Source organism: Manis javanica, chromosome 6 (genome assembly GCF_040802235.1).
Source record: "Manis javanica isolate MJ-LG chromosome 6, MJ_LKY, whole genome shotgun sequence".
In the NCBI taxonomy this organism is placed as follows: domain Eukaryota; kingdom Metazoa; phylum Chordata; class Mammalia; order Pholidota; family Manidae; genus Manis; species Manis javanica.
In genome coordinates, this window is record NC_133161.1 from 16,787,528 (window position 1) to 16,811,809 (window position 24,282).

The following is a 24,282-nucleotide window of genomic DNA, read 5'->3' on the forward strand; positions in this document are numbered from 1 at the left end:
AACCATTCCTGATCCATCCAAAAATCTCCTTTCTAATATACTGTATTTTTAAAGTAATACGTTTCTAATTTGATACATTGTAAAAAATTAATTTGTGGGAAAAAAAAAGAAAAAAGTAAAACAAGTGGAATAATTTCAATTGTGATGCTGTCATTTCAATTTTTAAACTCTTAAGGAAAAAAAGAAGCTGAAAGAATTGTCACTGGCTCCACATAAGGGAAATATTTCACATAATTTCCTTTGGGAGACAAAAAGAAAAAATGGACAGTATTTCACATTTACAAAGTTTCATTTAATACAATTCTAGATACCTTCTTATGTTCAAGCTTACATCCACTGAAAGGTAACACACTCTTCCAAAATACCATTAAGGCTGGTATGTTCTTTCTCATAACAACATTACCTACAATCAGTTTACCTGTCACATCTGGTAGCTGAGATATTCCCCTCAAAGCCAGTGCCCAGGCAAGCCTAACAGTGGCTTGCAGTCCAGGCAGTTTCCAAGGCTGTGAGTCTTGAAGGCGAGAGTGAATTGTTGCAATGTATTGTCTCTCTGTCAAGAGTGGGAGTTGATGAATCTTATCTGAAAACACAAAAATAGACCACTCTACCAAAAAGTAAAGAAATTCTCACTTTTAATATACAGGAATAATGTCTAAAAATCAGAAGATCAGAATATACTCATCAAAGAATTATGACTAATATTAATGTTTGACAAACCAGAAAGTACACTACCATAAATATTTATACAAAATAAAATTTAGAGGAAATCTACAATAATCCTAAATTTCGTTGTTTTCAACAGTTTTTATAAGTGTAGTAGAAAAATATTAGAACACTAGTTAAAAGAGCTACTCATTTTCTCTGTATATGAATTCTAATATAAATCAATACTAATTAAAAGTTCAAAAAAAAAAAGCTGGAATTTACTAAATGCTAGCATGAATTTAAAATATCTAGCGAAAACTGACCAAAACAAAGGATACAAATTGCAAACAAGTATCTACTCTGATTATAACATAAATGAAATAGCTAAATAATTTTCAATTTATAGTCAATTACACTATGGTACTTTAAGCAAGCACAGAATTCAAAATACTAAAATAATGAGAAACACCGTTACCTAAGAATTCACTTAATTTTACTTTATTATGCCTTATACTTCCTTTTGATATCATTTTGTGATTAATTAGTTCAGTGGTTCCCAACATTTAACCAGTAAGAACATATCCTTTAATTTCTTCTATTTTGAAAGTTTGTCTACTACTGTACATGTACTAATAATTCACCTCCCACTTATTAATCAAAGAATATAGAACAAATTATAATTAAAATGAGCCAATCAATATAAGCATGCTACATTGATACAATTATAACTAATGCAAAAAACCTTACATCTTAGCCTATGAAACTTTCCAGACATTCCATTTAGCTTTACAAAGTCCCAGATTACAAACTTCCATTTACACAGCCTATCCACACTTACTTCTATGCTCCATTTCATTCAATACAGGAAATCTGACCAATGCATTAACTGGCAGAGTTCCTTTATGAGCATAGGTGCTACTTCTGTGACAAAGTACTCTGGGACAACCTGACTGGAGGTCAAGGGGTAGTTTCAATAAGCCTTTCCTAATGGCTAAAGATGGTCACCAAAGGTGTGGGAAATGTCTGTTCTCACATAGCTCCTAAGAGGAGATGTTGATGATATAATCAAAAGTGACAGGGAATAACCACTGGCACAATTACAAAAACTATGACATTAAATGGCAATAATATTCCTTATGGGAATAATTTTTGAGATACTCAGTTCTAAGCAATAATTGTTTATATGGTTACCATATAAAATTTTAATCTTCTTCAGAAAAAATGTTAAGTCAAAGATGATACATTACCAAAAATAATAGTTATCCTCCCTTCAGATGTTTTCATGAAAGGTTTAAAATGTGAACACACAGTGAAAAAATGAGCAATTAAGCAAACTAAACATGCACAGCTCATGAACGTGTGTTACACTTTCCCATTTCAAAACTCAAAAGGACAACAGAAACATCTAAGAGGGTTGCAGTTATTTTTAAAATGTGATCTAATATCTAAATATTCAAATATGGATGAACTGCACACAGTGGAATAAAACATATAGCTTTTTATTTTAGCAATTAACAATCTATTATATCTATTTCATTTTAGGGTAGTTTCAACTACTAAATGTGACTGACAACAACTTTTTATGTGATTTTAAAAAATAAATGTATTACTAGGTATAAAATCCAGTACCATCTCGTTCCTCTGTGCCTTGTTCTATAAAACTGATATCAAAGCAGTATAGAAGTGCCATAAGAAGAGCCAGGTTCACTGCATCCAATGAACCATTTGCCTCAACTGTCACTCTTTCCAAATATCCAATTAGGAGTAGAGTGTCATCTTTGCCTAAAGGTGACTGGCATGCCCAGGCAAAAAGACTTTCTGCCAGAGACTGCCTGCACTCCTTGATGAGATCAGAAACCTAGAAAATAAAAGTGTATGATTATCAACATAAATAAATTACAGTGAAGCCTTCTTATTTAAAAAAGTAAACTCTCTTTCATAAAAGCTAACTAAATAAATCTGAATCCACAAGTGACCCTAAAATCTCATCTCCAGAATTCTTAAAAAAAAGTATCACTAATTCTCCATTTTAAGTTCCAAACTCCTCTACACGATGAACAATTTCTTAGAGAGTTCATTCCAGAAAAGAAGCTAGAATGACAGATAAGTGCCTACGAAGAAACTGAAACAACTGCAAGTCCATTTTGAATGCAGCTGCCCACACCCTTTGATGTGCATTAATCAATTTTCCTAAACCTGTATTAGAATGTTCTGATTGTCATGACATTTCTACCTATGAGATTTGACAAAGACAACCCATGAATTAATCTCAGTGAACCCTTGCCTCTTTGCGATGTTTTTCACTGCCCAATCCTCTCTCACGCTGTAGTTTCTCAAACTCATTGTTCACATCAATCTGGGACACCAGAGTAAGGACTTTATAGGTCAATCCTTGCTCCATCAGCTCATCTGTAAAGCGTGTTGTAATGGAAACCAGCTCTGGACTGTAATGAAATCAGTAAAGACAGTTATAATGAACAGTAATGTTTATAATTCCAAGATAGAGCAAATGTGCTTTTGACAATAATATTGCATTACTGGAAATGACCAGGATGAATTATAACCTAGCTCTTTATATCTTTCTAGATTACTGGGCTTCAGTAAACTTTCAACCATGAAAAAACTCAATTCTTTCTTATTTGTAGACAAAATAAAGCAGACTTAAATTGTCACTCTTGGCAGAAGGATTTACTACTCAGCTTATGTTACATATTTTATTTTACTTAAATTATGCATACTAAGGATAAATTTCTGTGATTTCAAATTATAATTAGAATAATGATGCTCCAAATAATCTCTAATTAACCCCTGAGATCCTAAGAAGCAAACAGACCTGAGTTCAAGGGTCCATGTCTTTCCTCGTCTTGACTGTATCAAGATTTTCAGGGAATTTGCGATGCACCTCTTTCCATCCCAGTATAAAAGAACAGCTACTAATCCTCTGGTGAGGCCAGGAAAATGTGGCTGTTGGTGCTCTCCTAGAAAAGGACATTGAGAAATAATTTGGTCAATAAACACATACGTAATTAGGATGAGAAAGAAATCCCAGAATCTCAGAGTTTAAGGGGTCCTCCGGGTCCTCTCTTTACTTCAACAACCAGTTTTACTCCTTCCCCAACATATTCAAGAGGCCATCCAGCTTATGCCGGAAAACCAGCAGTAACATGGGATTTATCATTTCCCAAACTCTCCATTTCATCTTCATCTAAGATCTCCATCTGCTGGGTAAAAATCTTTGGTTTCACTGTTATTCACTGAATCTAACATTATTTAATGCCCATTTTGCTCTCTTTCACATGAAATCTTTCATATACCTGAAATTTCTTCCCCTACAGTTTTCTCTAAAAAGTAAATAACCTTTTCTTACATTCCAAGTTTATTAGCTCCTTTAACTGTTCTCCTCTGAGTAAGTTCCACTCTGTCTTTCCTAGAGTACCTTACCTATACTTTCTGTGCCATTTCCAATGGCTTTCTTCTCCTCTTAGCCCAATCACTCCACTCCTCCTGTTCCCCAGACTCATCTCACTGTCTCACTCCTCCAAATAGGCGCTTTCTTCTGCCTGGATGCCCTTTGTCCTCCTGAGTGCACATCTGTTTCTCCTGACGTATGCCTCCCCGTTTCTCAACACCTACTTTAGGCCTCATGATCTTTGTGATCTCTGTACCACCTGAGGTCAATTTAATCCCCTTCCCTCTGGACCATGATTAAATATTGCATAAACTGGCATTAATGCACTTAATTGTGTCATAATTATTTGTTTCCATGTCTTTTTCAATTCCTCGACTATGAGCTCCTTAACAGTAGTTGAGGTTTTATTCATCTTTCTATCTCTGGGGTCTTAACACAGTCCCTGGCCCATGAGTGACATAAAACAAATATTTGTTAAACCGAAATTCTGAGTTAAAACTCAAGCATATCCAGTTAACACGACTACTGTAGAAAGAGAACATTATCTTTCTCATTCTCAGAATCATGCTTCTTGTAATACAGCCTTACGTCAAAAACGATTTTGGCGGCCACATACCTTTATACATTCCAGACTTTCTTTCAGTTAAAATGACCACATGGCTCCTCTGTTATATAGGCAGACCTCAGGGATATTGTGGATTCAGTCCCAGACCATCCCAATAAAGTGAATTATCACAGTAAAGTGGGTCCAATGAATTTCTGGTTTCCCAGTACATAAAAAAGTTAAATTTATACTACAGTCTATTAAGTGTGCAATAGCACTGTCTAAAAAAAAAAGTACATACCTCAGTTAAAAAATACTTTATCATCTGAGCTTTCAGTGAGTCATAATCGCTGACCATAGAACATCATAACAAAGAAAAAGTTTGAAATATTGCAAGAATTACAAAAATGTGGCAGAGACACAAAGTGAGCAAATGCTACTGAAAAAATGGCGCCAACAGACTTGCTCCATTCAGGGTTGTCAGAAACCTTCAATGTGTAAGAGATGCAGTATCTGTGAGGCAACTAAAGTGAAGTGCAATAAAATGAAGTATCCCCATAATTAAATTGCTTATTTTATGTTAATTCCAATCTTTTTTCTATATAGAAACCAGAGAAATTTTAAAATTATTCTGGATTATGTAATTCTTCTGATTAAAGCCCCTGTCAACAACTTCCCATTGCTATTAGAATAAAATTCCAATAATTTTTGTGGCTTGCAAAATAGGCCATGATCTAATTCCTACAGTAGCCTCATCTTTCTTCACTCTCCCCCTTGGGTGTGATGCTGCCGCCACAGGGGTCTTTTCATCCTTCAGTGAGCCTTTGTTCTCACCTCAAGCCGCTGCTGTTCGCTCTGCTGCAACATCCTCTCCTGACAGCTCGGGCACCTCATCATCTTGCAGGTCTCAGGTCAAATGGCCCAATCTCAGAGGCTTTCCCTAACTAAGTGGAGGTAGTGAGAGTTGCCCCATACCACAGCACATCTCTTTGTATCCCACTGTACCCATATATCTATGTAGGGATATATATATATCTATACAGCCTTATTTTATTTTCTTCCTAGTTCTTAGTATTATTAAAATGATCTAATTTTTGACCTACTCATTATCTGAATCACCCTCTCAAAAAAGAAACTCCAAAAATACCTTCTTACTCATTATATGACAATAAATGTTCGTGCTATTAAATTTCGGAGATGCAGTCATCAATGATTCTTTGCTAGTAAATTACCAAGCAAAAGCCTATCTTAAACCAGTTACATCACCTTTAACAACTCCAATTACTAAAGCCTACCCTGATTCAAAGATTAACAACAGGAAATATCTTGAATATAGTTTTTCAAATAAACTACATCTTTAGAAGCTATTCTGGGATCTAAATGATATGTGCTTTAAACTCCCAGTGAATAATTTTATAATTCTGTACTACCTTGCTACACGTTCAGCTAAATGCCAACCTACCAGCCAGCAGAAGCTCAACAGCTGCCAATTCTCCAATATCAAAAAGGTCACTGAGGATAAAGGCCTCTTTAATGAGCTGTTCAGGAAGCAGTCGGGTCCCCTGTTGACCCTGGATGGCGACTCCCTCTGTACTGGCTTTCTCAACCTTCTCGTGTTGTTGAACATTTTTTGGCTACAAAGGTAAATACAAGATCATGTAATGAAAACAGTATACTGGAGACAAGGTCTTAAATTGTTACCTAGAGAAGTTAATGATAAGGCAGTTTGATAACACGACCAAAAACAGTATTGCTTATCAGATAATCTACAATTAGTCTATTATAAGGTAACATTTTGAGTTACCTTCAACTTTTTATACTATTACTACTTTTCCAAGAACTGCTTCTGCTAAACTGTGAACTACAAAATCTTGAGAAAGCACACAAAGTAACAATATTTTTCAAGTTTCTAAGGAATTCTTCCAATTATATACTTAATAGGTAAAAATAATAGGTCTCCAAGAGGGGAAATAGCAAATGGATATATGAATTATTGAACTGATTATAGGACTAATGATAGTTTATTAAAATATTATTTAGAATGTAACCTTATTCCCCAAAAGTCTTGGTTCAAATATTTAACAAATGGCATAGTATAGAATTACTTGATCAATGATAAAAATCTTAAAAATTTACACCTTGAAAAAGACCACAAAAGGTCATTTAATCCAACTCTTCTTTAAAGGATGGGAAAACTAATGCCCAGATAAGTCAGGTAACTTCCCTGTAGGTCTACACCTTTAGTGTAGAACCTAGACTAGAACTGAGCTCTACCAACTGGCTTCCAAGCTAAGGTTCTCTCTACTAAAGGGAGCAAAAAAACAACTGAAAAAGCAGAAGGCCATTTCTGGTAAGACAAACCCCTAATAGTTCTTAGCTGGTCTGGTTAGTTTGTAACAGAAAATTGCCAAACAGCAAGCAAAGGAGTTTCCAAATATGAATTCCCTCTGCTGAAGCACTCTATGCCTGCTTGAGGATTTCAAAATGCAGAGATTAATGATACATAAGAATTAAGTAGTTCAGCTAACACAACTTAGATAACATTATGAAGAGTTAAAATGTTGATGCACCTGGAAATAAATAAAATAATCTTAACTGAGCTTAGATGTATTTACTATACATCAGAAATTCCAAGGTAACTCATATTTTTGGAATATACTGAACTTTCTAAGTCATATTCAATTAATGTTTCATAGGTAGAGATAAATACAATATTAACTTCTACAGAAAACAAAAAGAAGATAATTACTGCTCCTAGGAAAAATTACATGTTTAGAGAAAACTTGAAGCAATGGACATGGTCAAGTAATATATTTTATAAACATGCACTAAGACTTGAACTGCTCCTCAATCTTTAAAAAAAGGCAAATCCCAAGAAACAAAAAAGAGAATTTCCTACTGGGTTTTTGAACAATGAGATGAAGTCAGGTTTGTGTTTCTTCAAAATCATGTCAAGAAGGTGGACAGCTTCAGGTTGTCTTCTCCACAGAGCATTTCCCACTGTTTGCCAAATATCTTTGTAAGGACCCCACAGACTAGCAGCTTAAAGAAAAAATAAAATCAGCATCAAATGACACATATATTTGGAAAATAATGTAAGGTTTTAGTCTATATATTTTAGTCATGCTCACAGCTACTTTTAAATATACAGAGTTACATACAAACCTTAAACAATATAAAGGCACATTTACTAGAATTCCCAAGTAACAATGTAAACATCATTTTATCTAACTTAATATAAAGGAACTCCTGACTTTAAATTAGAATATCAGCTAAATCTGGTTTCCCATTTTAATAGTTATACAACATGGAGTGAAGAGACAACCTCTTTAAACTTCAGTTTATATATAAAATAGGGACACCATTTGCCTCATAGGATTAGACGGATTAAATGAAATAAACAAGATAAAACACACCACACAGGGCCTCACATATCATAGGCACTCAATAAACGTTAAGTGCCTATCCACCCTCACTACCATCCACATAAAAAAAAGTAGTATGGCAAAAATCAGATTCTGTAATACTTGACAATTGAAAAAAAAGTACTTTACTTTGGCTGAGATACTAGCTTTATTAAAAAACAGCATAAACATGGATATTTTTATATAAGAATTCACAATTTGATTTGTAAAAAGAGTAACAATAGTAATAATGAGCATTTGCTATGTACTACTGAACTCTTTACATTATTATTTTATTTCAGAACAGTATGAGGTCAGCGCTGTCTTCCTCTATTTTATAGATATAGAAACTGAGGCAAGGAAGTCAAGAAACTCATCAAGGTCACACTGGATAAGGTCATGAATCCATGCAGTTTAGCATCAGAACATGCCCTAACCCCTAAGTTAAATGCTTCTACACAAAATACTTGGAAAGTAAAAATGTTTGAGATGAATTTAGGTCATTTCAGATTTACCTGGTAAATAAAGAAAATAAGATCACATATTGACATACCTAGGCAAATTCATCTAAATTCAACCAAATCCACTTACCAAAAAAAACCACACTTAGGCTCCATAAATAAACACTGATCTCTAAAAACTCATTTAAACCAACAGTGTGACTGGGAGCAAAGCGTACATAAGTGAAATATTTCAATAAAAACACAAAAAAGAAGTATGATTGTTGCCACGAAAAAATATAAGAATTTCAAAAGCTCAAAATGAGGTTTAAAGAGTTCTAAAGGATGGCTGCACTTGGGCAGCAATTTGAAGGATAGGGAAAATCTAGGTGACAAAAAACAGCCAAGGAAAAGTGGGAGCTAAGATTCAAAAACAGATAAGTAAATTAGAGAATTCAAAGGGCCATAGTGAAATGGAGAGCTCAGAGTGGTGGCTTTCAAACTGTAACTATAATCTACAGTAAGAAATATGCTATATCTCAATCCAGTACACACATACATGCAAAACTGAAGCAAAAGTTCTATATAAAATATTAATATTCATTGATTTATTGTATCAGCACACTGATATATTGCGTTGTTCCCTTTTTTGGAGGGGGACCCACTGAATGTACCCAAGGGCCACTGTATGAAAGCCCAAGATTTCTGAAAGCCTCAAGTTTCTGTTTGCAAACAATCAGATATGATACCCATGTGTGTTTATGAAGACTCTGAAAGGGAAACTTGACAAAACCAGTCACTCAACAGATGAACCCTCGAACTAACTATAGCCTAAACTATAAAAGCTGGCTAGTCAACATGTCTGACAGCTTTCTGAGAAAACACAAGCCCAAATAAAGCTACCAGGACCATAAGAATGACATGAAAGATAACTATCCTAATTAAATGCATTACAATCCTATGAATAAGGCTGTCAAAAGAAGGCAATGTACTGAGAAATTTTTTTTTCCTAAAGGGGGATGTGCAGGGAGAGGACAGACTAAACCAGGCAAGCTGGATCATTCATTTACTCAAATATTTACTGAGATCCTTCTATGTGCAGGGACTACAGAATGAGCAAGACAGACAGGATCTCAGGCCTCATGGAACTTATAGAACAACTGACAGATGGCAAACACTGAATTCAAAAAACAATTATCAGTATAATAAAAGCTACGATGGAGAAGCACAGAGTGCTAGGAGAACATAAAGAGGGAACCTAACCTCATCTGAAGTACAGGACAGAAGTGACAGGTCAGGTCTTTGGTGGAAGGATGTGGGGGAATGGAAATCAGGATGTCTAGACCTTGCATGTAGAGTGATCATCCAACTCTGTACTTTGCTCATATCAAAAAATACAGCTTGTCATATAAAATTCTAGGACAAAAAAAAGGACTGACAAACCCACATGAATATGCATACAGATGTACTTCCCACTAAAGATCAATTGGAATAGTGGTTTATATACCCATCTTTTTTTTTTTGAGAGGGCACCTCTCACATTTATTGATCAAATGGTTGTTAACAACTATAAAATTCTGTATAGGGGACTCAATGCATAATCATTAATCAACCCCAAGCCTAATTCTCAACAGTCTCCAATCTTCTGAAGCATAATGAACAAGTTCTTACATAGTGAATAAGCTCGTACATGGTGAACAGTGCAAGGGCAGTCCTATCACAGAAACTTTCAGTTTTGATCACGCACCATGAACTATAAACAATCAAGTCAGACATGATCATTCGTTTGATTTTTTTTTTTTTTTTTTTGAGAGGGCATCTCTCATATTTATTGATCAAATGGTTGTTAACAACAGTAAAATTCAGTATAGGGGGGTCAACGCTCAATGTACAATCATTAATCCATCTCAAGCCTAATTCTCGTCAGTCTCCAATCTTCTGAAGCATAACGAACAAGTTCTTACATGGTGAACGAATTCTTGCATAGTGAATAAATTCTTACATGGTGAACAGTACAAGGGCAGTCATCACAGAAACTTTCGGTTTTGATCATGCAATATGACCTATAAACAATCAGGTCAAATATGAATATTCGTTTGATTTTTGTACTTGATCTATATGTTGATCCCCCATTTCTCCTACTATTATTATTATTTTTATTTTTAATAAAATGCTGAAGTGGTAGGTAGATGCAAGATAAAGGTAGAAAACATAGTTTAGTGCTGTAAGAAGGCAAATGTAGATGATCAGATGATCAGGTGTGTGCCTATGGACTAAGTATTAATCCAGGCTAGACAAGGGCATCAAGACATCCACGGATGCAGAAGATTTCTCTCAAAGCAGGGGGGGTGAGGTTCTGAGCCTCACCTCTGTTGATCCCCAAATTCTCACCTGATGGCCCCCCTGCGACTGTGCCTGTCTTAGGTTGTTCCTCCCTTGAGGAATCTTACCCGTCTCTGGCTAACCAGTCATCTTCCAGGGCCATACAGGGAAATGTAAAGTTGGTAAGTGAGAGAGAAGCCATATTGTTTGCAAAGGTTAGCTTTTTACTTCTTTGCAGATTTATGCCCTGTGGCTTCTATGCCCAGCACTTGTCTCAAGGTATCTTTACCACCTGGAGGAATTATGATACTCGGTAAATTCGATATGAGGCACGAATTCTATTTAAGGGTTGTAATTAGGAAGGAAGAAGAAAAGCTATAGATGTAGCATATGAAGGAAACATGGGAGGATTGATTATTTCTTTGACATATCTTCTTGTAGAGTACCTTAAGTATGTATAGGTTTTAAACTACTAACTAATTTGCACACATATATTAACATAATAGGAATACGGTGACATAAACAAGGCAAATCTATAATTACCATCCATCTCCAGTGAAGCCAAGAAAACCATTTAGGCACCCTAGGCATTTGTGAAAATTTATCTATGATATGATGGATATTGTCCAACTGTACTTGAACCATCAGACAAATTAAAGCAGCCCATTTCTGGGATCTGTTCACATCCCATATGTTCTTTTAACCATAGATAGTCTATAGTCATGAGATTTTGGAGTGCTACAACTTGCACCCCTCCCAACTCCTGGTTGAGTTCCAACAGTACAGATCCGGTCAAATTCGTTGTCTCACTGTATGCACATGCCAGCCTAGACATCTCCCTCCTCATTCTTATGGCAAGTCCAGGAGATGGTGGGCTGGATGCAGCCACAACCGCAGCATCGTCCGAATCCCTGTGGAGGCTTTTTGATGATCATCCCCCAGCACAAGTCCTCCAGAGAGTGCTGATGCCGGAAGCTCCTCCTCATATCGTATCTTCGTTTGATTTTTATACTTGATTTATATGTGAATCCCACATTTCTCCCTTATTATTATTATTATTTTTTAATAAAATGCTGAAGTGGTAGGTAGATGCAAGATAAAGGCAGAAAACATAATTTAGTGCTGTAAGAGGGCAAATGTAGATGATCAGGTGTGTGCCTGTAGACTAAGTATTAATCCAAGCTGGACAAGGGCAACAAAACATCCACGATGCAGAAGATTTCTCTCAAAACAGGGTGGGTGAGGTTCTAAGCCTCACCTCTGTTGATCCTCAATTTCTCACCTGATGGCCCCCCTGTGACTGTGCCTGTCTTAGGTTGTTCCTCCCTTGAGGAATCTTACCCGTCTCTGGCTAACCAGTCATCTTCTGGGGCCATACAGGGAAATATATACCCGTCTTTTGAGTCAAATTAGAGAAAATCAATTACTGGGATCCAATCAACTCTGGATACACTGAAAATGTCAGAGTTCCAAGTGTGCCAAAATGAGGACCTGCTCCTGGATCCTGGTGACCACCTGTGAGGTACTAGTTGGATGGTAACTGGCTGACTTCTGCAGAGTTCGTTTCCTTGTCCCTCTCCCACTGCAAAGGATGGAGTAGGTTTGAACCTTGGATTCCAGTCCAAGGAGGAATTTTTCCTGGTAGTAATATAAAAGTTTCAAGTAATAGATGACAAAATGAAACTGGCATTGCAGGGCGATAGTGTGGCTGATGAACTAACTAAAAGAGGAAGTGTGAGGAACCAAGGACGACCGGTGGGTAAGCCACTCATGAGGAGATGGAACCTGAACTAGGATTAGAGCATAAAACAGAAAGGAAAGGCCTATTAGTAGGAGGGTCAGAATTGGTGACTGAATGGCACAGGGTATAAAGAAGTGGTCTCAAAAACGACTGAGGCAAATGTGAAGCCCATCACAGGTTATTTAAAAAATCTGACAAAGTAAATCCTCTGCTTTTAAAAGTAATACTTAATATACACGAAAACCTCTCGAAAATGAATTTTCTTTTTATTATACATACTTAGCATAAGAAACAATGTTTCTAGAGAAAAATTCTACTTTTCCCTTCTTTTATGAGGAAGCATCTAATAACAGGTCAAATATCTACACAAAAACCCCAGGTATACTGGCCTCCTTAATCCATCATTAACATCAATACCTCACAGAAAGCAACTGCAACAAAGATTTTTTCAGTCGGTCTTTGGCTTGGCTAGCTGTAGCAAGTATCTATCTGTGACTGATTACAAATGAAAGGAGGCTATAAACTTTTCTAAATTATTAAATATATATTTTTAACATTAGTGATTTGTTAGAGAAATACTTTTCCTTAATATCTAGGGATAACTCCAGCAAGTCACATATCACTCATCCATCATGTGATAGGTACTGGCAAGATTACAGTGCCACATATATGGGTAATACCCAATTTGGTAAGTGCTATATTGAAGGAGAGGTTCTCAGGGAAATAGGTAAATGTGACCTAGTCAAGACATCGGGTAAGGAAAGGATCCGTTGAAGAAATGACAACTAGGCTGAAATGTAAAAGACAAAAATAGGGGTTAACTGAGGGGTGGGAGATAACACGCGTTCCAGGAAGACAGGACAGCATGTGGGCTCTCACGGCACGTGAGGAGGGAACCCTGCACTCTCCAAGAACTGACGAGGCCAAGAAAGCTGGAGTACAGAAAATAAGGGTTTGGTGAGGGAGGCAACAGCCACACCAAGCAGGGCTTCCGAGCCCATGTTAAGGATTTTGGTCTTTATCCTAAAAGATCAAACAAGATTAACAGAAATAAAAACGTCTGCTGGACTTAGTGAAATAGAAGAGTATATTGATTGACCTTATGGAGAACTGTTTAGGAAGATGGGAAGAGACTAGAGAGGGTGGAGGAAGAGGTATGGAAATGGAGTTCATTAAATACTGACAAACCTGAAAGATTTGACTGGCAGGAGCAAGAGGGCGGTAACTGGAGTGAGGCATGAGATCAAGATAAAGAGGGGAGGTTAGCGGAAGAAAAGGAGCAAGAAAGAGAGGTAAGTAAATAAGAAAGAGAAGAGGAAAAAAGGAAGGACAGAAAGGGTGGGATTTACCTTAGGAAGACACAGGGAAACTGATTTTTATAAGAGTGCAGATTTATCTAGCTTCGTAGCTTTGAGGGTAAAAAAAAAAGACATCATGCCTACTGGCTATGGTTTTCTCTCTGACTAGGGAGACTGTGAGGGGTCAGCTGGAGGTTAAAGACTGGAGGAGGGCGGAAAAGGTATGAAATAGTCACTACTGTGAATAGGTCGGGGGGACCAGACTGCCACGGAAGGACCTGCAGGCAGTGTTAATGATTGCTTATCAACACATACCTGTATGTCTCTCAGCCAGGATCATACAGGTCACAATTCTAGTAAATCATGCTGAAACTCAAGCATCGGTCTCAGAACTCCACCACCTCTATTTTTTCCCCTTCTACAACTCCATGTTTAATTTTGTTGAATTGTGGTTAAAAAAAAAAACCTTATGTAAAATTTACCATCCTTAACATTGTTAAGTGTACAATTCAGCAGTGTAAAGTGCATTTATATTGCTGCGCAACAGATTTCCAGAACTTTTTCATCTTGCAAAACCAAAACTCTATTCCAGTTAAACAACTCCCTATTATCCCCTATTCCCAGCACCCAGCAACTGACATCTCAGTTTCTTTGAGTTTGACTGGCTTTAGATACCTCATGTAAGTGGAATCATACAGTATCTGTTTTATTGTGACTGGCTCACTTCACTTTACTGTATGTAATGTCCTTAAGATTCATTCATGTTATAGCATGTGACAAGATTTCCTTTGTAAGGTTGAGTAATATTCCACTGAATGTATATACCACTTTAGTTTATCTACTCATTCATCTATGGACATTCTGCCTTTCTGCTCCTTCCCTAAGATGTTTAATTAAAATAAAAATTTTAACTCAGCTTTTAAAAATGTTTCCTAAGTTGCCCATTAAACATTCCTGCCACAAGGCCTTATTGTATAATATATACTCTGCAGCTGTTGACAATTCCTTTTCCTTTTTCCTTCAGTGGTTTGATGATAGTAACCTCGGACATGTATATACTAAAGAAATACATATAATCACATGTACAACAGCAAGCCTTACTTTTAAGTTTACATCTGGGTGGGAGGATGGACAGCAATATTAAGGAAGTAACTTCATTACCAGCATTCAGATATATGAAAATTTGATATAATAAAATGAATTTGGTTACGCTTAAGTAGTAGCATGTCATAGTTAAACACCTAAGACTGGCTTAGAATCATTAGCTGTATAAACTTGGGAAAATTGCTTAAACACTCTAAACCTTTATTTCTAAATCTGCAAAATGGGGTGTTTAATAGCAGCTATCCCATTGGTGTATAAAGGAGATTAAATGAGATAATGCAAGTACAACCCTTAGTCCAGTGCCTGGGGTATAGCAGGTGCTAAGTAAACATGATCCTTCATTACTATAATTTATCAAAACCTTCCTGAAATGGTTTGATTTGCAAACCTCAGATTTCGATAACTTTTCAAGAATATCAGTCGTGGAAAGTAGAACCAGCACCCCTGCCCCCCAAAAAATGACCGCATAATTAAAGACAGAAAGAAAAGGAGCCCAGGAAAGTCCCTTTGAGTGAGATTCTCTATAAGCATTTACCAGAATGCTCTTAATTGCACCCACAAGACTATGTGTGTCCCAATAGAGGCACTCACTTTCTGAGCAGGAAATTCCCTGTTTTCAGGACCTCTCGGCCTCGTTCATGCTTTTGACATCCTTGCCCCTCACACAGGGCACGAGCGGTGCATCCGAGGAATTGTGACAATCGAAATGCACCCACTCTTTAAAATGCCCTCGGGAGACCATACCGCCCCAAGTTGAGAATCACCAAGAGAACCCACCCCAAATCTTCCAGCGTTCCTTTACTGTCTGTCTTCTAGATTACATCCCGCCACCAAGAGCTACCGCTCCAAAAGTACAGGAGAATCCAGGGACAGGCCCCACCCACAGAGCTAAGAGTTACCTACTGAGGCCATGACACTCTCTTCCTGCCACCTTCGGCATTGCAGGATTCATAATTGAGGATGCTCGCTTCCCGCAAGACCGCCCAACCTCCAAAGGGGGCCAGGGTGCCTACGTTGGGGTGCGAGTTTTCAGCCTCAGCTTGTGGCTGAAAATTATGTCGCGTCCTCTGACCTCATTGCCGGAGACACGATTCTTGGCGAAATTCGCGCCGCGGACACACTATGGGATGAGGAATCAGAGGGACCAGACTCAACCATGGGCTGCGCGAGACGGCAGCCAGGTTCCAGCGGACCAAACCCTGCTTTGATCCTCAAACATCTCGATGGCATGAGCCGCAATGCCGACGCGCACCACTCAAACTGGGGAGGGGCGGGACTGTAGGCCCAGAGCTAGGGAAAAGCGGGCATCATGCACAACTGGGGGCCTGAGCCCCGAGGAACTTCACGGCCAGGAGCTCTCCCCGAAGAACAACAGATCACATCCCTGCTCCCTCCAGTTTTCCTTCTACCCCGTCCGCCCTTACCCGAATTTACCGCCAACAGCGCCGCCATCTTGGAGGCGTACTAACGGAGCGCTCCAGCCGCACGGAGGCCCCAGAGAAGGTGAGGCTGCCCGAGCCGATGCCTGAACAGAAAGGCACCACGGTGTCCCTTCGGGACAGCACGCTTCCCGACCCAGACATTCAAGGACTCCAAAATTGGCTCTGGGTCACCGACTTCTATTTCCGTTCAAATAAGTAGAGGGCAACCAGTTCCTTGAGGCCCTCGACTTGACATTAATCCTTCAGTGCATCCTGGGACGTGTAGTTTCTAATGGTGAATTTAATTGGTCAAGTGGGACAGAAAAATATATATGACAAGTTTATAAAAATGCCCTTTCGTGACATTATAACCTTAAATTCAAATCGTCATCTCCATTTCAAATTAAATCTTCCTTGCATTACTGCCTTACACTGGGGAGTGGAGTGGTAAGGTACCTAAACCTCAAAAAGACATTTGTTTATTTGATGGATGGCAAACTAAATTTTCATCGCATTTCAATATGCCAAGCGCATTGCATCAACATAGTTGCATTGAGTGAAACAAACCGAAGTGCAATAAGGCAAACTTTCATTATGAAATTTTCAAATGTATACAAAATGAGAATAATGCATGCCCAACTTCAATAGCATAGCCAATTCTTGTACTTCACCTCCAAGATAGGAGATCATTTTGAATCCACGTATGTTATTTTATAAACAGCAAATATTTTTCTACCTAAACTCCCAAATAGCTGGGCCTTCTTTTTTTTTCATTTGCTAAATTTCAGTGTGCTAATTTTCAAACTAAAATATAGTTCTTACCATTTATTATCATATGCCATGTATTTATTAAGAATGTTACATTATCTTATTATGTAGTAGCAGTAATAATAATCATTATTAAATTATCTCATTTAATCCCTTAAACAATCCTGTTAGGGAAATTATAAAATTATAGCTACTATTCTCAGAGATATTCCATGTGCCTTACAATCAATCTCACTTTATTGACTCTAACATTCTACCGAGGTTGGAAGTAAATTGAGTTTATATTCCCATTTCACTGTTTGGGAATCAAAATTAAATCATCTAAACAAAACCACAGAGTATGTTGTTAAGAATACCAGGCATATTCATTCTTTTGTACAAATGATATTGGGTGACACAATGTACATTAGCTGGAACACAAAAGTCACTTGATTTTTTTGTAAGTCATTGTTATATAAGGACAAATGCCAGACTACAGTGAAAGTGGTTTTAAAGAGTGAGGGGGAAGAGGGGAAGAGAATGAAAAGGCAAAGAGCTCTTACCAGAAGTTGAGCATAAAAGGGAGAAGAATATTGAGCAGAAATTTAGCAAAAAGTGGCATTCAAAGATTCAAAGCACAACTACTAAAGCCTTCCCCCATACACACACTCTTTAAGCCCACACACTTCTCTCTCCATAGATCACTTTGCATTCTATGATGGAACTCTTAACTTCCTGCAACTCCCTCTCGCCCATCATTACACTCACAAGCATTCTCGCGCAGGCTTCCTCCATCCATGGCGACTGGGACATTGCCATCATAACTCCTCTAAAACTGCTCTAAGTATGGTCACATTGAAAAATAGATATTTTTCTTCCATGTTTCTAGTTCTTCTTTTTAAGTTTTCTGCATGGACTTCTCTTCCTCCTCTCACCCATTAAATGTAGCCTTTCCTTTTTGATCATCCCCGAGTGTCTGTCCTTTTCCTTCTACGTGCTTCCTCTGGGAAATCTTATGGCTTCTTACCACCACCACCTGTTTGCTGATGAATTCTGTCTTTGTTACTCTAGTCCAGTCCTCTCTCCTGAGATTCAGATGTGCGTACCAAACTTGTCTAATCCTCGTCTCTATTGACTGTCACACAGGCATCTCAAAATCAATTAATTGATTAATCTGACTTAAATTAGCACTTTTCTCTCAATACTCTGTCACCTGTATCCACTCAGTTGCCAAAGTCAGAAACCTGAGCGTCATTCTATACTCTTCCTTTAAATGCCTAATCCTATTCATTCTGCCTCATAAATACTGCTGGACCTCTCTCTACTCTTTTTCCTATGCCATTGTTCTCGTAAATCTCAGCTTCTTCTCCTTGTATTTTGTAACAGCCTCCTCACTAATCTTCCTGATTTCTACCTCATCCCCCTCTAGTGGCCTCCCAAAGTGATTTTCAAATGCACGAATGAAATCATGTACTTGCCCTGATCAAAATTCCTCAATGACCTATTCCCGAAGGGTACTGTTTGACAACTTCTACCAAGGCACTCATGTACTTCCTGATGTGGTTCAATCTCCTTCTTCAACCACCTCATCCCCATTCTTTCCTCAAGTGCCCTTTTTTCTAATTGTTTGAATCATTTGCTATTCACTAAGTACCACATGCCTTCTTGTCCCATGTCTGAATGTCTCTGCTGCACATGTTCTATCTGGAATGTCCTCCTTCCCCTCCACATTCCCCTGCTGACCACCCACTAAGCTAACCTCCCAAACACACTCCATCTCCATCTCCCAAGTCTGAGGGCCTGTGTTAATGCTGCCTCCCTGATGCTATCCTTCATCTCCCCCAACCAATCAAGGTCTTTTTCCCTATTCCACTTTCACCCACCTCAATTATAACTCTAAGTGCTATGATGATTGTCTCTCCACTAAAACTGTTAGCTCCGTGTGGCAGATTGTTATCTCTAAATTCAAACCAGTGTATAATCCTCAGCCACACTGAATCTTGATGGGCCTTATGGCCTGCTTGAGCCAAAAAATAAAAATGCACTGGAAGTGAAGCTGGGCAAGTTCCCAGCCTAAGGTTTAAGAGGCCTTGGGCTGCTTCCACTTTGTTCTTTTGCTGCCCTGAGACACTCTGTAAAGAAACCTGAACTAGCCTCCTTTAGGATGAAAGACCATGAGAAGGGAAGCCTGGCCAGCCTCCAAGTGTTTGAGCTATCCCAGCTGAGATGCCAGATGTGAGTAAGGCCATCTCGCTTCCTCCAGTCTTAGCTGAACCAGTGGTTGATTGAAAATGGGTAAGTGAGCCAGCCCAGATGGCAGAATTGTGAACAAGTAAACAGCTTTTGTTTGAAGCTACAGTTTTGTGGTTTGGTATGTTCAATGAACTTACCCTTGGAGAGCAACAACTACGTCTTTTTATTTCATTCCCTGATCCTTCCACATCTCTGGCTTGCAGTTACAATTCAGAAAAAAGCAATTTGGAGAGCTTGGTGCTTCCACAATCTACTGGAAGAAAGAGAGAAAGAGAGAGAGGGAGAGGGAGAGGTCACATATACTTTTTGTTAAGAATATAGACCCTGGAGGCAGGCTTCCTGGGTTCGAATTCTAAGTCCATCACTTGTTAGCTGTGTAGCCCTCCTCAGTGGTTCATTTTTCACATCTAAATGGGGATAATATTAGTAACTACATTGTAGAGCTGTTAAGAGACTTATTTGTAAAGTGCTTAGAATGTACCTGACCCATAGTGCTATACTGAGAATTTAAGTAAAAGTAAACTATTTCTAAGTGCTAAATGGAGGCATATTCAATTACTTAGGACTAGTTTAATCAAGTTTTTAAGAGTGCACTGCAAACATGGAAGCACTCAGCAATGAAACAATTCGGATTTTCCTGGGGCGAGGGACAAGACTCCACTCCAGTCCAAATGGCCCATTACTTTTACTTTTCCTCATAGCTCCAATCAGTTGAGCTTTACCTGGCTGCAAAGAGTGCTTTGAGATCTTACAATAAAGACAGTTATTTCTTATTTGGAGTCTAGGAAATGACAACTAGGTAAAATTAAATGAAGGAGGCAGTGCTTGAATAGACAGAAGTAAGCCTAGGGGGGCAGGGAGAAAGGGAACAGACCAATGAAAACGTAAGGAAGTCTGAGGTCTAGTGTTTACAGAGCAGCAACAACCACTCTGGACATGGCTGAGAAATTCAGGTGTTTTAAATTCTGTGATTTTCCATATCCTGCCCAGTGGAGCACCCCAGGCTTGACAGATCCACCATTATGTGTTGACCCCCGTCCATGGCCAGCTACGGGTTTGCAGTTGCAGAACTGTTGGCCTTGAAGTAGTGGACGTCTTAGGTGAAGTAGGAAACAGATTTGCCCTAAATTTTTCCCCCAAGACACAGAACCACAGTGCAGCCAATGGGTCCTGTGGAACAGCTTTCCTTCATAGACTGGATTATTGCAACAGCCTCCTAACTGATCTCCTACTACTTTCAGTCTCTCTTATTTCCAATTCACTTTCCATACTGTTACCGGAGGGATCACTTCATCCTCTTCCCCTAAAACCCTTCACATTCTTGGCACTGTCCTGAGGGGAAATCCCCTTCTGAGAAGGACATACAAGGCTCTTCAGGATCTGGCCCCTTCAGGCCTCATCAGTTTAACTTACATATGTTCCCTCAGGCTCTTCTTCAGTGACTAGCAGCTACTTAGATACACATTCTCAGCCCCTCCAGCTTCCCAAGTCCCTTTACCAGTACAGTCCTATTCTTTATGAGGTCTGCCTCTGGCTAAGGTATCATATCTTCCTCCCCTCTGAATCTTCACTGGTACTTTCTTCTCTTCCTAGAATACATTTAGCCCCTTCAGTATGGCTACTCCTCTCAGGAATCACCTCCCCTCAGCATACTTATACCTAAGGCTGTATTAAATGCCCTCCTATGCTCACCCATAATGTATTAGAATTTCCCATAACTTTGTCTGTCTGACCTTTTGGACTGAAAGCTCCACATAGAAGAGTAGAGGTATCCAACAGGGGCCAAATAAACATCTGTTGAATGTATAAGGGTGAGGAAAGGTCAAGCTGTGGTCTTCTACCCATTGCCTAACCACAGGTGGTCTGTGGGCTCCTTGGAGATGACTTCATAAACCACATCTCTCTTGCAAGTGCATAGAAACTTTTAAGAAAGAATGCTGGGTCTCTCTTTTCCTGATGCATGAACTCTTAATACAGACCTGAGAGGATAGGGTAATCCATATTTCCTCTTATGAAAAGCACCAGAGCTCCAGCTAAGGAATTAGCTGGTTGAATCCCCCTGAGGGGTTTCCTACAGATACGTGTGGGGACTTTGGTCCTGACAGGGGCATATGCCACAACAATGCGTGACATAAAACAGGAAAATGAGTTGTAGATTAGAATATAAGTCAGTTTACCTCATCAAAAAGAGGCTTATACTCTGGGAATTAGCATGAATATTGGGCTCTGGTCTTGGTCAGGAGTGCGTGAAGGACAGTGAGAGTGCCTGAGGAAGCAGACCCTGTGAGTGCGGTGACAGAGTGCAGCACCGATCCTGTTGAAAGAACACTCCAAGTGAGACTATCTATGAGGAACAAGACAGCATGACCTGAAATAAATTATTGCACGATTCAGGGCGTAATGGGAACTCAGAAACAAAGCACAATAGGAAATATGCCCCAGTGCAAACAAGGGCAAAAATAAATAAATAAATCAGAGAAAGGATATTTTAAGATAAATTCCAGATTATCATGAAGCTGTTATGTCATTTCTCTGCTTCAATTTAGCTTAGGGCTGTTCTTCAGTGATGTGTATTTTGTATCTTCGCTTCCCATTTCATGGAAGAGTTGAGATTTTGGAAAGAGAATGATGAACAGTGTAAGGTTTAGCATGCTGATGGAGTTGAAGAGAGACTTAAGTCAGGTTGCCCTGAATCTAAATATTTACTTTGCCAGTGACTTATTGTGTGTGATAGTGAACAAGTCTCAACCTCTCTGAGCCTGAGTTTCCTCCTCCATTAAAATAGAAATAATACTTTCCTTAGATTGCTGTGAAATTCAGTGAAATAACATCCTGATTTGACATAAAACACTAGAAGCTATTATATTATAGTAATAGGAAAACCAGACTGAAGAATAAGGATGAAGTATGGGGATTAAAGAAAGGAAAAAGGAGCCATTGAACAAGGGCACCTGATAAAGGTATATTAATGCAGTTCTAATTATAGTACAGCAACAACAAATTCTACTAATGAGGCTCCCATGGCAGTGTTAATAATGTTGCACAATCTTACACACTTTAAATTGCACATTTAATAAGCACATAAGAGGTAGCATTGCACCTTTGTTTCTAAAATTACATGTATATAGTAGCTAGAGTAAGGCTCGGTACTCACTTTTCTTATTATGGTAAAATATACACAACCTAAAATTAACCATTTTTAACTATACATTCTGTGTACCATTTAAGTTCTGTGGCATTAAGTACATTCACACTGTTCTGCAGGTTATCACCACCATCCATCTCCAGAACTTTTTCATCTTCCCCAGCTGAACTTGGTAACCATTAAACAACTCCCTATTCTCCCCTTCCCTGTTCCCTGGGCAACCACCATTCTACTTCCTGATTCTATGAAAATTTGACTACTCTAAGTATCTCATATAAGTAGAATCATATAATATTTGTTCTCTTGTGACTGCCTTATTTTCACTTAGCACAATGTCAAGGTTCATCCATGTTGCAGCATGTGTCAGAATTTCCTTCCTTTTTAAAGTTGCATAATAGTTCATTGTATAGACCAGATTTTGTTTATCCATTCCTCTGTTGATTGGACACGGGTTGCTTCCACCTTTTGACATTGTGAATAATGCTACTAGGAACATGGGTGTACAAATATCTTTTTGAGTCCCTACATTCAATTCTGAGAATACATCCAGAAGTGGAATTGTTGGATCATATGGCAGATCTGTGTTGAAGTTGTTGACAAATCACCATTCCATTTCCACAGCAGCTGTGCTATTTTACATTTCCACCAACAGGACACAGGGTTCCAATTTCTCCACAACCTCACCATCACTTATTATTTTCTGATTTTTTTTTAATACTCATTCTAATGGGTACAGAGCAGTATCTTATTTTGGTTTTGATTTGCATTTCTTTAAAGATTAGCGATGTTGAGCATCTTTTCATGTGCTTATTGGCCATTTGTATATATCTTCTTGGAGAAATGCCTATCAAGTCTTTTTTTAATCTGATTGTTTTTATGTGGTTGAGTTTAGTTCTTTATATATTCTGGATTATATTCTGGATTAATCCCTAACCAGGTATTTATTTTTGGTTTTATTTTATATTTATTTGCTTGTTTTAAATGTTGTTATTTAAGAAATGAGGATCATTCCATAAGTGATCAGGAGTTGTTAATTATGTTCAAGGTCATTGGAAGCGCTCCTTTGATTATTTTTCAAACAGTGAAAATATAAAAAAGAAAATTAAGATCAGTTTAATGCCAGCCCTTCGAGATAACCTCAGTGATCTGGTTTTGGTTGGCAATGTTAGGAAACCTTGCTAATGACCGAATTCTAAAGCCAGGAGATGCTTATGAAAATCCAGTCCATCTTCCCCCTTCAGATAAAAAAATGGAATAAATAAGACAGTGGAGAACACATGTCCCAAGAAATACCCTCTCTCTCAAAGAGGTGATTATAAACTTACGAAATTTATGTAGACAGGTGGTTTGAATCAACTGTTCAGGTATAAATATGAGGTATTAAGTATTTTTTAAAAGTAAAAGACACTGGCATCATCTCTTAGTTGCAAATAAGTACTATAAAATCATAGTGGAGATAAAAAAAGGAACTAGGATTGTAAGACTTCAAAAATAAGAGAATCTTTCCTTAGGAATAAATAGAGTGAATAATAAAACTGTAACCCACCCTATAAGTATGGTCCTTGTAGGCACGGATATTTATTTTATTCTCAAGTACCTAAAATAGTCCCTACTACTGCATAGCAGGTGAGCAACAAATATTTGTTTAATGAATGAATGTACAAAAAGAAAAACGCTGGTGTAAAGCAGACTTAGCCTGAATGAGAAAGAACTATTGAAAGGACCAGGAAAGAAAATCACAGGCAAATTAGAAAATATTTTAAACTGAGTGAAAATTAAGCATCTTGGAAGAGCAAAGCAAATTAA

At 38.1% G+C, this 24,282-nt stretch overlaps 1 protein-coding gene across 4 annotated transcripts in view; it reads right to left on the reverse strand.

Moving 5' to 3' along the window:
* NUP205 (nucleoporin 205) overlaps window positions 1-16,459 on the reverse strand; it is an 80,416-nt gene extending 63,957 nt beyond the window's left edge. Inside the window, exons 1-7 of one of the 4 annotated variants that reach the window (XR_012132090.1) lie at window positions 15,814-16,274; window positions 7,501-7,643; window positions 6,064-6,235; window positions 3,482-3,626; window positions 2,933-3,092; window positions 2,278-2,506; window positions 419-583 (exon numbers count right to left, since the gene is read on the reverse strand). Coding sequence is in view for 3 of the 4 variants with exons in the window: in XM_073238397.1 (XP_073094498.1) it covers window positions 419-583; window positions 2,278-2,506; window positions 2,933-3,092; window positions 3,482-3,626; window positions 6,064-6,235; window positions 7,501-7,643; window positions 15,814-15,862 (1,063 nt within the window). In the remaining variant the exon portion in view is untranslated. Of the gene's footprint in view, window positions 1-418; window positions 584-2,277; window positions 2,507-2,932; window positions 3,093-3,481; window positions 3,627-4,673; window positions 4,856-6,063; window positions 6,236-7,500; window positions 7,644-15,813; window positions 16,275-16,334 lie in introns of those variants that run through there. The other 3 variants (XM_073238398.1, XM_073238397.1, XM_073238399.1) reach the window with 3 other exon arrangements.
* Between the last annotated feature and the right edge of the window lie 7,823 nt (window positions 16,460-24,282).